The 12,442-nt window shown below is 49.5% G+C and overlaps 1 protein-coding gene across 6 annotated transcripts in view; it reads left to right on the top strand.

The window, feature by feature from the left end:
* L3MBTL1 (L3MBTL histone methyl-lysine binding protein 1) overlaps window positions 1-12,442 on the top strand; it is a 33,461-nt gene that overhangs the window by 7,004 nt on the left and 14,015 nt on the right. For all 6 annotated transcript variants that reach the window (XM_032419658.1, XM_032419657.1, XM_032419659.1 and 3 more), the window contains exons 5-11: window positions 28-181; window positions 316-448; window positions 1,070-1,151; window positions 9,394-9,482; window positions 10,000-10,104; window positions 11,020-11,155; window positions 11,464-11,555. In XM_032419658.1, the coding sequence (XP_032275549.1) occupies window positions 28-181; window positions 316-448; window positions 1,070-1,151; window positions 9,394-9,482; window positions 10,000-10,104; window positions 11,020-11,155; window positions 11,464-11,555 (791 nt within the window). The remainder of the gene's footprint in view (window positions 1-27; window positions 182-315; window positions 449-1,069; window positions 1,152-9,393; window positions 9,483-9,999; window positions 10,105-11,019; window positions 11,156-11,463; window positions 11,556-12,442) is intronic.

The raw sequence follows: 12,442 nt of genomic DNA, 5'->3' as shown, positions 1-12,442 counted from the left end.
GGCCTGAGGCCCCTTTGGCCCCCACAGCGGACCTCCCCCAGGATCCTCCAGAAGATCCCCCCCAGGATCCCCCAGAAGATGATGGCGCTTGTCAGTGCCAGGAGTGTGGACCTCAGCAAAGCGTGGGTCCAGATCCTGCTGGTTCCTCCAATGATGACTGCCCGCCACTGTTCCAAGAGCGGTAAGGGGGAGGGTATTGCAACCCTACTTGCTCTGCCTTGGGGCCCCCCATTCTCCATTCCTGCTCAGGGCTTAGGAGAGGGACTGGGTGGTGTAGGGTGGGTGGTTCTTTCTCTCAGGCCATCTGTCCCTCAGGTCGGTCATAGTGGAGAACTCCTCAGGCCAGAACTCCTGCACCAGCGCTTCTGAGCTTCTCAAACCCATGAAGAAGAGGAAGCGCAGGGAATACCACAGCCCGTCAGAGGAGGAGTCAGAGCCTGAGGCCTTGGTAGGAAGAGGGCAGTGGGGAGGGGAAGGGGAGGCTAGAGGCTACCTGTCAATTCCCACTATCCTCTCCATTAATCCAGGCTGTGGGGCTGGGCCAGAGAAGACACATGATGACTCACTCATCATATTTTGGGGTCCCATTTTGACTCAGGTTCTGTACTGAGTTAGAAGAAAATGATTAAGTCACCCTCCTGCTTTTCTGGGGCTTCCATCTCAGTCTAGTGTCAGGGCTAAGTCACATTCACATACACCAGCACCCAAGTAGATGAGTAGCAGATGAAAAGCTCCATCACTGGAGCCCCGTCAGGAGGCCAGAGGCAGAGAAGCTGGAAGAGACAGAGCATGAAAGCTCCAGTGGGCAAGTAAAATCAACACACAGCAGGTCTGAGGAATGAGGAGGATTGTAGTCAGCCTGTGAAACTAGGGGCTGTATGCTTATGGGAGTTTGTGCCCACGTGGTCGGGGTTGCCCACTGGAGCTCTGTGCCTGCTGGTAGCCTAGAAGAAATTCCCCTTGTTTGGGGCAGAATACCATGTGACCAGAGAGCCAGGGAGGGGCCTGGAATAGAGGCTGGGGCTTCACCCCAACCCATGAGGACGGGAATCAGGCTTGCCTTCCACAGGAGAAGCAAGAAGAAGGAAAGGATCCAGAGGGCCGACCCACTGCTTGCACCCCAGAAAGTGAGGAGTGGAACAGCCAGCCTGGTATGGGGGCCTCTGTGTATGTGTGTCTGTGGATGTGTTGATGTGATGTGTACACACCTTTGGAGGTGTGAGGCTGAAAGTATGCGTCACGTGTGTGATGGTGTGTGGTACATACATAGATGAGTATAAAGTAGCGTATGTGTGAGGGAGAGAGAAAATGCGAGAGAGACAATGTTTCTGGTTCATGCATTAGTATGCGTGTATTTGGGGAGGGATTATATCGTGTGTTTGTTTTATCCTCTGTTATCCAGTTGTGAATAGGCCTCACTGCCAGGCTCAGAATCCAAAGACTTAAACAGCTTTTAATGGCATCACGTGGCGTTGCTTCCCTTTGGTGGTGTGAGCAAGTTTGTACGGGCCATTGGTCTGACCTTGCTATTGGAGCTCCCATTCTGGCCTTTTGGTTCTTAAAAAAAAAAGGGAACAAAGGCCATTCAGAGTCAGCTCTGGCCCTCAGGCCATCTCCACTCCCACGTGACAACAGTCAACAGGAGCTGAGTAACAATTATCACACTTGTAATCACCTAGGTACTGCGTAACAGCTTGTTGAATTCTATCTTCCTCCCTCAGAACTGAATTTATTTTATTAATCGTATCGCTGGTGCTCAGCTCAGTGACTGGGGTTGAGTAGACTCTCAATCAGTGTTTGCTCGGTACATGAATGCATGAGTTGTGTGTTGGTGATTCCTCTCAGACCATGGCTCAGTTGTCTGAGTTACTGTCTTTCCTGTCTCAGAGAGAGCCAGAGGGTGAAGTGAGTTCTTAGGACACTCTGCCTTGATGGATCCGGTGCCGGCCAGAGGAACCCAGTCTGTGTCCTGGGCTCCAAACTCTGTAGTGCCCATTCAAAATTCTGCCCATTGCAACCAAACCAGATTTTCACTGCTGTCTCTCACATCAGAAGCCAAAAGCATAGCTCTCATTGATTTATGGCCTCTTAAATCTTACGTAGAGGAAGGAGACAGTGTCCAACCACCCAAGACAGTGGCTCAGATTCCCATGAATCAGCATTCTTCTAGCTGGGTCCTGTTGAGCAGTACAGAATTATCTTTTGATTCATACCTCTTGCCCTCTCAACGGTAAACGTTGGTGTGGCGTTGATTTCTGGATATTTTCCTCCTTGTGCCTTTTCTCCTTTTTTCAAGGGAAAATACTCTCTCAGTTGGCAGAAGTTTGCATTTATGGCTAAGTTTTTTTCCACTTGTTTTTGGGGTCTTTTGGCAGAAGAATCTGGCGTGAAGGGTGGGGTTGGCAGGGTTGTTTGAGTGTCCTGTGGTATGGAGAATCCGTATTATGTCTACACTCTGTTTGGCAGTTGGATGGCCAGCTATTAGGTTCATGTTGTACAGGCCTGACGTGTCTGGTCCTGACAGAACGTTCCAGTAGTTTATGAGTTAGAGCCATGTAACTCGTGTATGTACTCAGGCTCTCTCTCTCTTTCACGTATCCACTTTATCTTTTCAACAGCCGCTTCGTGTGAGGAATCTTTTCTAAAACACCGTGGTAAAAGTCTTCACAATATATGTAATCATTAATAGCTATTCTGATATTCTCATGTCACCTCTCAGTCTGCCCACATCCAAATCAGGTATCTGTGGTGGCGTTCTTCAGGGTCAACTTGTTATAGCCTTTTCAGATTCAGAGCAGTCCTCCAAGCATCCTGTTCTGTCTCCCTATAGTTACCATAGACATACGTTTTTGCCCGTTCTTTTTTTTTTTTTTTTTTAAGATTTATTGATTTATTTTAGAGAGTGGGAGGGGCAGAGGGAGAGGGCAAGAGAGAATCTCAGGCAGACTCCCTGCTGAGCACAGAGCCCAATGCAGGGCTCGATCTCACAACTCGAAGATCATGACCTGAGCTGAAATCAAGAGTTGGTTGCTTAACTGACTGAGCCACCCAGGCGCCCCACGTTTTTACCGATTCTTAATTAGGTTGTTTGTCTTCTTACTATTAATTTTTTATATATTCTGCATGTAAGTCCTTTGTCAGATGTGTATGTTACAAATACTTTCTCCCAGTCTGTGGCTTGCTTTTTCCTTTCTAAATGATGTTTTCTGAGTAGTAGAATGTTTTCATTTTGATGATGTCCACTTTATCCACTTTTTGCAGTTAGTGCTTCATACATATTTTTACAAAGTAGTGTTTAACAGCTTTATTGAGATGGAATTCACATACCATGTTATTCACCCATTGACTTGTACAATTCAGTGGTTTTTAGTGTATTCACGGATTTGTGCAACCATCACCACAATCAATTTTAAAGCATTTTCATCATTCCAAAAAGAAGCCCTGTACCCATGAGCTGTCATTCCCCCTAAACCACCCATCCTCCTGTAGTCCTAGGCAACCCCAAGTTTATTTTCTCTGGATATGGATTTGCCTATTCTGGTTATTTCACATAAATGGGATTATATAATACATGGCCCTGTGTGACTGGCTTCTTTCATTTAGCACAGTGTTTTAAAGGTTTATCCACTTTGTAGCATGCATCAGTATCTCATTCCTTTTTACTGCTGAATGATAGCCCATTGTATGAATGTATCACACTTTATTTATCAATCGATGGGTATATGGGTTGCTTCCATTTCGGGGCTATCATGAGTAATGCTGATATGAATATCTGTATACAAGTTTTTGTGTGGGTATGTTTTCATTTTTCTTGGGTATGTACCCAGGAGTGAATTGCTGGGTCATATGGTAACTCTATGTTCAGCCTTTTAAGGAACTGCTAGGCTGTTTTCCAAAGGGACTGTACCATTTTCTCTTCCCCCTAGCAGCATATGAGGGTTCCAGTTTATTCACATCCTCATCAGTGCTTGCTGTTGTCTTTTTTTATTATAGCCATCCTGGTGGGTGTGAAGTGGTAGCTCATTGTGGTTTTGATTTGCATTTCCCTGATGGCTAATGATGGTGAGCATCTTTTCATATGCTTATTGGCCATTTATATATTTTCTTTGGAGAAATATTTATTCAGAGCTATGCCATTTTTTAATGACATATAAGAAACACATTTTACATCAATATACAAGGAAAGCTATATGGAGTTGGGGAACAAATTGAGAATGAGCGTGTGATTCGGTACAAGTCATTAATCAGTATGACTCTTCTAGCAATGCCTTCTTAACTGAGGTCCCTAGTCTAAATTTACATGCAAAATTCTGTGAATTATTTATTTTTCTGGGGAGATGGTCCATGGTTTTCATTAGGTTTTCAAAAAGGTCCATTTATACTTACTAGAAACTGAAAGCCAGGTAAAGAGTAGACCATAGCATTATGGAGCCCAGCCTCTTCAGTTTTGGGTTCCCAGTGAAAAGTCTGGCTAGAACTATTAATTTGCGAATTCTCTCTACTTTTTTTTTTTTTTTTTAAGATTTTATTTATTTATTTGAGAGAGAGAGCATGAGAGGGGGGAGGGTCAGAGGGAGAAGCAGACTGCCTGCTGAGCAGGGAGACCGATGTAGGACTCGATCCCGGGACTCCAGGATCATGACCTGAGCCGAAGGCAGTCGCTCAACCAACTGAGCCACCCAGGCGCCCCAGAAATTCTCTCTACTTAAACGACTGAAGCAGTGCTGAAGAAGCTTCCTAAGAGAGTGAACAGAAAGAGAGAAAATGGGAGGGAATTACTGTATTTCTAGGGGTCTACCATTGAGGAGCAGGGTTGGGGTGGGAGAAAGAAGAACCTCTGATGGCAAGAGAAGAGGAGGAAGATACAGCTAAGAGAGCACAGCAAGAAGGAAATGCTCAGATGGAAGAGGGGTTGGTAGCATGTGGAGATCAAGAGAGTTGAGGAATAAGAAAAGGTCATTGGACTGTGGCCCTGGTGACTCGAGAACAACTTCACTAGTGCGCAGAGGTAGGCTTGAGACTGGGTGATTCAGAAGGAAATGTGTCAGAAGGATGTAAAGTTATTCATAATACCCCCTTATCTTTTAAAGTCTGCAGGATATGGGGTGATATCCCCTTTTTTATTTCTCTTATTACTATGTGTGCCTTCTCTCTTTCTTTTTTTCCCAGCTTTATTGAAATATAAGAGTTCAGACTAAGCAAAACACAATACTAGCCCTTAGAGAGCTCATAGTCCGATGTTAGGGAAAGATTTATGAACAAGTAGTTATAATGCAATGGTAGAGTAAGTGTTGTGTTTGAGGTATGTAGGTACGAAGGACCATCACGGAACAAACTGCCTCATGTAGTCCAGGAAGGCTTCATGGGGTAGGTGGGGTGACGTTCCATCAGTGCAGCCATACATCCATGCATCCATACATCTATGCATGCAAGCATCCATGCATTCATGCATCATATATTCATGCATCCAAGCATCCATGCATCCATATATCCATGCATCCAAGCATCCATACATCCATGCATCCAAGTATCCAAGCATCCGTGCATCCATACATTCATGCATCCGTATATCCATGCATCTAAGCATCCATGCATCCATACATCTATGCATCCAAGCATCCATGCATCCATGCATCCAAGCATCCATGCATCAATACATCCATGCATCCAAGCATCCATGCATCCATACATTCATGCATTCATACATCCATGCATCCAAGCATCCATGCATCCGTACATCCATGCATCCAAGCATCCATGCATCCGTACATTCATGCATCCATACATCCATGCATCCAAGCATCCATGCATCCATACATCCATGCATCCATGCATCCATACATTCATGCATTCATACATCCATGCATCCATACATTCATGCATCCATACATCCATGCATCCAAGCATCCATGCATCCATACATTCATGCATCCATACATCCATGCATCCAAGCATCCATGCATCCATACATCCATGCATCCATGCATTCATGCATTCATGCATTCATACATCCATGCATCCATACATTCATGCATCCATACATCCATGCATCCAAGCATCCATACATTCATGCATCCATACATCCATGCATCCATACATTCATGCATTCATACATCCATGCATCCAAGCATCCATGCATCCATACATCCATGCATCCATATATCCATGCATCCATATATTCAATCATCCATGCATCCATGTATGCATATATCCATCCTTCTCGTCATTCATTTAATAAATATTTGGTGATCATCTTTCTGTGTAAAACCCTGTGCTAGGTGCCAGAGCTATGGCTGGGTCTTGAAGGATGAGAAGAAGATAGGAGGGTGGGACAGGGTGGGGCAGGATCGATGAGGCGGAGGGATTAGGACGTGCACAGGCACAGAAGCGCACAGGGGCGTGGAAAGGCACGATCAGGCTAATTCACACAGAGCTCTGTGTGCTGCAGAAAGATGTTTGGGTTTTTGGATTTTTTGGTTGTAAAGCAGAAGCCATTGTGGACTTTAAAGCAAAGAAATAAACCAGTTTTATTTTAGAGCTATTCTGCTGATAGACTGAATCTGAGGCAGAGAGATCAATCCAGAGGCTCTTGGACCAGGCTCAAAGCAAGACGAACAGTGAGCATGGAGGGGTGGGGATAGATTCGAGAGCCAGCTAGGAGTTGGAGTCGGCAGGACTCAGGGACTGAAGGATCCTGGGGGTGAAGAAGAGACCTAAAGGATCCCTCTCAAGTTCCTGGCTTATGTGGCTGGTTGAATGGGTGCTGGTACCATGGACTGAACTAGACCACACCGAGAAGGCCACAAGCTTCGGCAGAGAAGTTACGAGTTTGGTTTTGGACAACCTGAGCTAGCTGAAGAAGGTGCTAGCCAAGAGCGTGTAGTTTAAGGAAGCAGGAATAGGCAAAGGAGCATTTCTGGAAGTCAAGAGAGGGTCAGTACCACAGCGAGTCTCTACCATACCTTGGGACACATTGTAAAAAAGGCGCCCTTTCTGAGCAGACCCGGTTAGAAAAAGGCAACCTGAGTAGACTCAGCCACATGGCGCAGCAAGGAGCCCCAGCTGGATTTCAGCCCACATGCACCCTCTCGGCTGGGCATCTGTGTACAGCACACAAATAGTACAACCATCCCCAGGAGCTTTGGGACTTACTTGGTCTGAAGGATGTACCTAACAGCTCAGCCCATTGTTCACCGTGGAAAACGGATGCAGGAAACTGGAGAAGGCTGGGGGCTTGGTCAGGGAGGGAAGGTCTAATATGACTGAAAGGTTGCGTAGTTAGGCCTCTTTCCAGTGGATTCCGTTTAACCTCTTTTCTCATCTGTGAAAAGGATTACTGTGAATCCTACCTATCTCCTCAAGACATTGTGTGAGGATTAAAGGGGACCATGTATGTGAAGTCTCTGAGGCAGCCCTGTACCCCCAGTTTCTGGCACCAGCCTTGGCACACAGAAAATACCACTCGATGGTAAAGGAACGGTTAAGGTAAATGGAAGTGGTGTGTGATGACAAACTGTGAAGTCTGTTACTTGTTATGCATCATGGCTCGTGAGAGAATCCAGATAATTAAAGGCTCAGGGAGGCAAGTAGCAACACTGGGGGTTGGGAGGGTAAGGGACAGAAGATGAAGGCAGAGGTCTCTGCGGTGGCACGGGGGTCTTAGGACTTGGCCACTTTGGGGTAGGGCCAATGGGAGCTGAACTTGGGAGTTAGGACCAAGGAGGGGCAGAGGTGCCTGAAGTGAGAAACAGACAAGTGGCTCATGTTATGGTTCAGGAAGAGTGAGGAGAGAAGAATGTCATCTAGAGAGAAAGGGGTGGGTGTTGTGAAGGGCTGGTGATAGTGGTGGTGATTTGGAAGAAGGGAAGAGGTATTACACAGGATGATGTGCAGCTGCAGTGGCAAGAGACAGACAATGCCAGGCCTGGCGTCCCGGAGCCTGCTCTCTCCCCTGGCCTGCTCAGTAAGTCTGGAGGAAGGCCGAGTGGGAGAACCAAGGGTTTCTTGAGGGAACACCGTAGGTGGTATGTTCTAGGGACAATCCAGATTTCACTCAGGACAGGATGTGCGCTAGGCTGGTGTGTCTGTGTAGGTCTCAGAGAGTCTGATGGCTTGGTGATCAGTTGATGAAGAAAATCCTTGCTTTGGCCCAGCTGGGTCAGGCTCAGTACAGTGACCAGGGAACTTAGGCAGCTCCTAGGGAGGTGCTTCTAGCCACTTAGGTTCCAACTAAAGAAAAAAGCTTCTTCATGAGTGACAAAGCACTCCACATCTGAATGACCCAGGGCAGTAGCCAAGTGAACCAGAGCATGGCAGAGCTAGAATCCAGATAAGACAGACTTGGTGGAGCCCTAGGAAGACCAGAAACTCAAGACCAGCACTTTGCATTTCATGAGGATCTTTTACTCACAGCATCTCATTTCCTCCTCCAAACGACTCCCTGTGGTAGATGAAGTTGTCTGCATATTGCAGATGACAAAAATGGGGGCATAGAAGTTACTAGAAGAAGCTGGAGCTATTTACCCAAGGGATATGAATTGATTTTTGCAAGTAGTTGCCTCTTTCATTGTCTGTGGCCTTCAGCTGGAGGCAGCCCAGGCTGACTTTGTGAGCCTACCTTACACGTTGCCAGCTATTCTAGTCTTTAAATGACGTTTCTCGTCTGTGCTGGAGGCCGGGTCTCCACTGCAGGCTACCTGAAGTTCCTGCAGGGGAATTTGTCTCCCCCTCCCCAGGACCTGGAGACCCCGAGGGCTGTAGGCCCTGACCACAGTGTGTGTGCATGTGCGTGCGTGCGTGTGCGTGTGTGTGTGTGCATGTCACGTGGCGTGTGTACGTCTGGGAGGGCCATAGAATCTGTCTCTATTCTGTGGGCACGCCAAGCACACATATATGTATTTGTGACTCTGTGTGTACCTCTGTGTGTTCAGAGGGAGAATTGAAAAACAAGAGTTTATTTCTTTGTGATCTCGCTCCTCTGTTTCTTCCTCCTTCCGCATTTTCTCTTTCCTTTCTTTTCCGTGAGCTTAGGTGGCACTGTGATGAAGTCCTCTGGCTCAGGGCTTGTTACTCAGCTTTGTCAGAGGACAGGGTCCCTCTGTGGCTGAGACTTTGTAACCTCACTTACATGCTCTGCAGTCCAGAGTACTTTTGCCGACTGGCCTGGGGATGAGGGCGGACGGAATTTGGCGTAGCCCCGCCGGAGACCAAGGCTCGCCTGAGGTCTGAGCCCCTGTGTCTGGTGCCATCATGGCTGGGAGGGCCCGGAGGGCGGCACGCAATCATAGACAAGGGTTTGTTTTGGAGGTAAGGTAGAGTTGAGTTGGGGGAAACTGAGAAGAATAGTCTGTCGGGAGCAGTCCAGGGGTCAGTCTGTCTGTCTCCTGTCCACAGCATCAGGGGAGAAGAAGGAAGGCTGGTCATGGGAGTCCTACCTCGAGGAGCAGAAGGCTGTCACTGCCCCTGTCAGCCTCTTCCAGGACGTGAGTCAGATAATTTCTACCTGGGAAGAGCTTGTATGCCCAGTCCAGGAAATCACCACCAAACTCAGGCCTTCTGGTGTATTGTGTGTCTGATAGCCCTCAAAACACTGGCAGAGTGGAAGGGGGAGAGGCTGGTTAGGGTCCCAGAGTAGGAAAGGGCTCACATTGAGAGGCTTTCAGGGTAGGAGGAAGTAGAGAGGTGGGACCCAGGCTCACCCATCACTGAACCTGTGGACTTTTGAATCCCGGTACCTTCTACTCAGTTCTGTACGCTGTCTTCCCATGGCCTGGATAAGGGGGAGCCCTTAAGTCCAGCCCTGACTTAGCCCACGTTTTTCAGAGGACCTGGGAGCTAGTCTGTCCTGCTCTGAACCCCTGCACTGAAGATCCCCAAATAAGTTACCCCTTTGGTAATACTAGGCGGGTGGGGCCTAAAGGCAGCTCCTTCACCCCAAGCCCACTAGGCAAGGATAAGGCTGGATGGAGGCTGGGTCCTCCCCAATCTGTGCGTTGACAGTACCAGGCAGTCACTCATAATAAGAATGGCTTCAGACCGGGCATGAAGTTGGAAGGCATCGACCCGCAACACCCGTCCATGTACTTCATCCTCACCGTGGCCGAGGTGAGCTGAGGCTTGCGCCCACATTCTGGCGATGTCTCTTTCGGTAGACTGACGGGGACTGCTGGGGGCATGGAGGGCCTGGCTTAGATGAGGGAGACGCTGCCCTGCCCTCAGAAAGCACACAGTGTGTAGGGGCTTATGGTAGAACACACAGAAAGCTAAAAAATGGAACAAACACCAAAGTACTGGGCATGGTGACATTACTGAATGGTGTATTCCTCTGCTGGGGGAGCCCGAGGAGGAGAGATCCTGAGGGCAGGGATGTTGGTGTGCGTCCAACCAAGGTCTTGTCCTCTAGGAGCTCACAGCATGGGAATCAGTGAGATAAACACATCAGTGACATGCCACGGCGGGGGGCAGGGGGTGGCCAACAGATGTTGAGCAGGCAGCACCGAGGGGGCAGAAGGAGCTTCATAGAGGAAAGTCCTCCTGCCGAGCCTTGAGGGATAAGTTGTGAACGAGTAGGGTGTTCCAGGCAGAAGAAGCAAAATGAGCAAAAGTACTGGGGCATGGAACAGGGTGCCAAGTTCAAGGAGCTGCCATCAGCTTGGTGAAGTCAGAGCAGTGTGTGAGTGGAGAGCGGTGAGAGACGGTAGCAGAAGGAAAGGCCATCAGGGGCCCTGAACAGGCCTGAGCCTTGGTAGGTGCCCTTGGAGTTCTGTCCAGGGCTCAAAAGGGCAGGAGGATGTCATGGATTCCACCTGTCTCACACCCAGAACTCAGGGCTCACGGGTCCTCAACGAGGGATGGGAGAACACGGGGCCAGGTTCAGGATGGGGGGGAAGAGTGGTGGGCTAGGGATCCTGCTAGCATTCGAGACCCTCGAGACCACCAGGCTGGGCCAGGAAAGGTGAGGGAGAGGGAGTGGGTGCCTGCTGGCGTCAGAGTCCCTGTGATTCCCCGTCATGGGGCTAGGTGTGTGGCTACCGCCTACGTCTGCACTTTGATGGGTATTCTGAGTGCCATGACTTCTGGATCAATGCCAACTCCCCTGACATTCACCCCGCTGGCTGGTTTGAGAAGACTGGGCACAAGCTGCAGCCCCCCAAAGGTAAGGCCTAGCTGGATTGCTCACAGTGACCTTCCCTTCTTCCCCGTGGGTCTCCCTTCCTTATTCCCTGTTCCACCGCTAGCCTCTCTTCATCGAGTCCTACCATGACTAGGCCCCAGGGCTTCTGCTTTGCCCTTTCCCTTTGGGTTTCTACCCAGGTCACGTCCCACCTCAGCAGGGTTTCCCTGGGCAGGCGCTTGAGGTTGGGAGGTCCTTGGGCCTTCCCGATTCCGGGGCTTCAGTGTGGGGCGCCCTCGCTGCGGCCCAGCCCGTCTGCACGGCACTCTCTTCCCCCCTGAGGGGCCCAGGTTACAAGGAGGAGGAGTTCAGCTGGAGCCAGTACTTGCGCAGCACCCGAGCTCAGGCCGCCCCCAAGCACCTGTTTGCGAGCCAGAGCCACGTGAGTGCCCCTGGAGCGAGAGCGGACCCCACCCTCTGGGACAGAATCCCTGCGGCCAGCCAGGCTGTCCCGACTCATCAGGAGAGAGCGCACCTACCAGTGCCCTCAGCTTTGGTCTGGCCTCTCCCACCGAACGGCCGGCCGAGGGCCAGAGGGAGAGCTGGTCTAGGTTCCGCCTGGTTTCCCCGTCCGCCCTACTGCACAAACCCTCTCCTCCGAGCACCGCTGCGAGTCCCTGGCCCACCAGCTCAGCCCGGGCACTGGGATGTCCCTGTTCTCATTTCTTGCTTTGGTTTGCTCTGCAGATCTTGATTGAAGGTCCAGGCCTCTGTTCTGGGAGCTGCTTTTTCCTTCCCTTTGACCAACACCGCAGCTCTCCCACTTAGTCCCAACACTCACTCCTTGTCCCCTTCTCTGTTCAAGGCAGCTGACAGCTTTATCCAGCAATTAAAGTAGCTCCTGATCCCCAGCCACAGGTCTGAGAGACTTAGGGAACCCCCATTAAAGTTGTCACCATATCAAAAGTGCAGGATCCCCGTGGGTCGGAGTGTCCCCGTGCCGCACAGACAGGGACACTTACTCCCCCACCACAGTCTGACCCCAGGTTCCTAGGTGATTGGGGCCGTTCTATCCACTATTAGGACAGGGAATGCAGTCTTGTAAGTCAAGCTGTTTCATTCCTGGCCCCACCATTGACTAGCACTGCAGTCCTGGGCAAGTTACTTAACTTATAAAATGGGGATGATCGTACCTCTCTCCATAGGGTTGTAGTAAAGGTCAAGGGGGAGACGACAGCTTTTGAAGCTTATGCCTGAGAGATGCTCTTCCTCCCCTCTCCCCAACACCCCACTGCTGACCCAGCTAGCTGCCTCGGTGCAGGCTAGGGC

The sequence above is a fragment of the Phoca vitulina genome, unplaced genomic scaffold (assembly GCF_004348235.1).
Source record: "Phoca vitulina isolate PV1807 unplaced genomic scaffold, GSC_HSeal_1.0 scaffold22, whole genome shotgun sequence".
In the NCBI taxonomy this organism is placed as follows: domain Eukaryota; kingdom Metazoa; phylum Chordata; class Mammalia; order Carnivora; family Phocidae; genus Phoca; species Phoca vitulina.
Note: the sequence above shows the minus strand (reverse complement) of the source record. Positions and strands in the feature narration are given on the sequence as shown.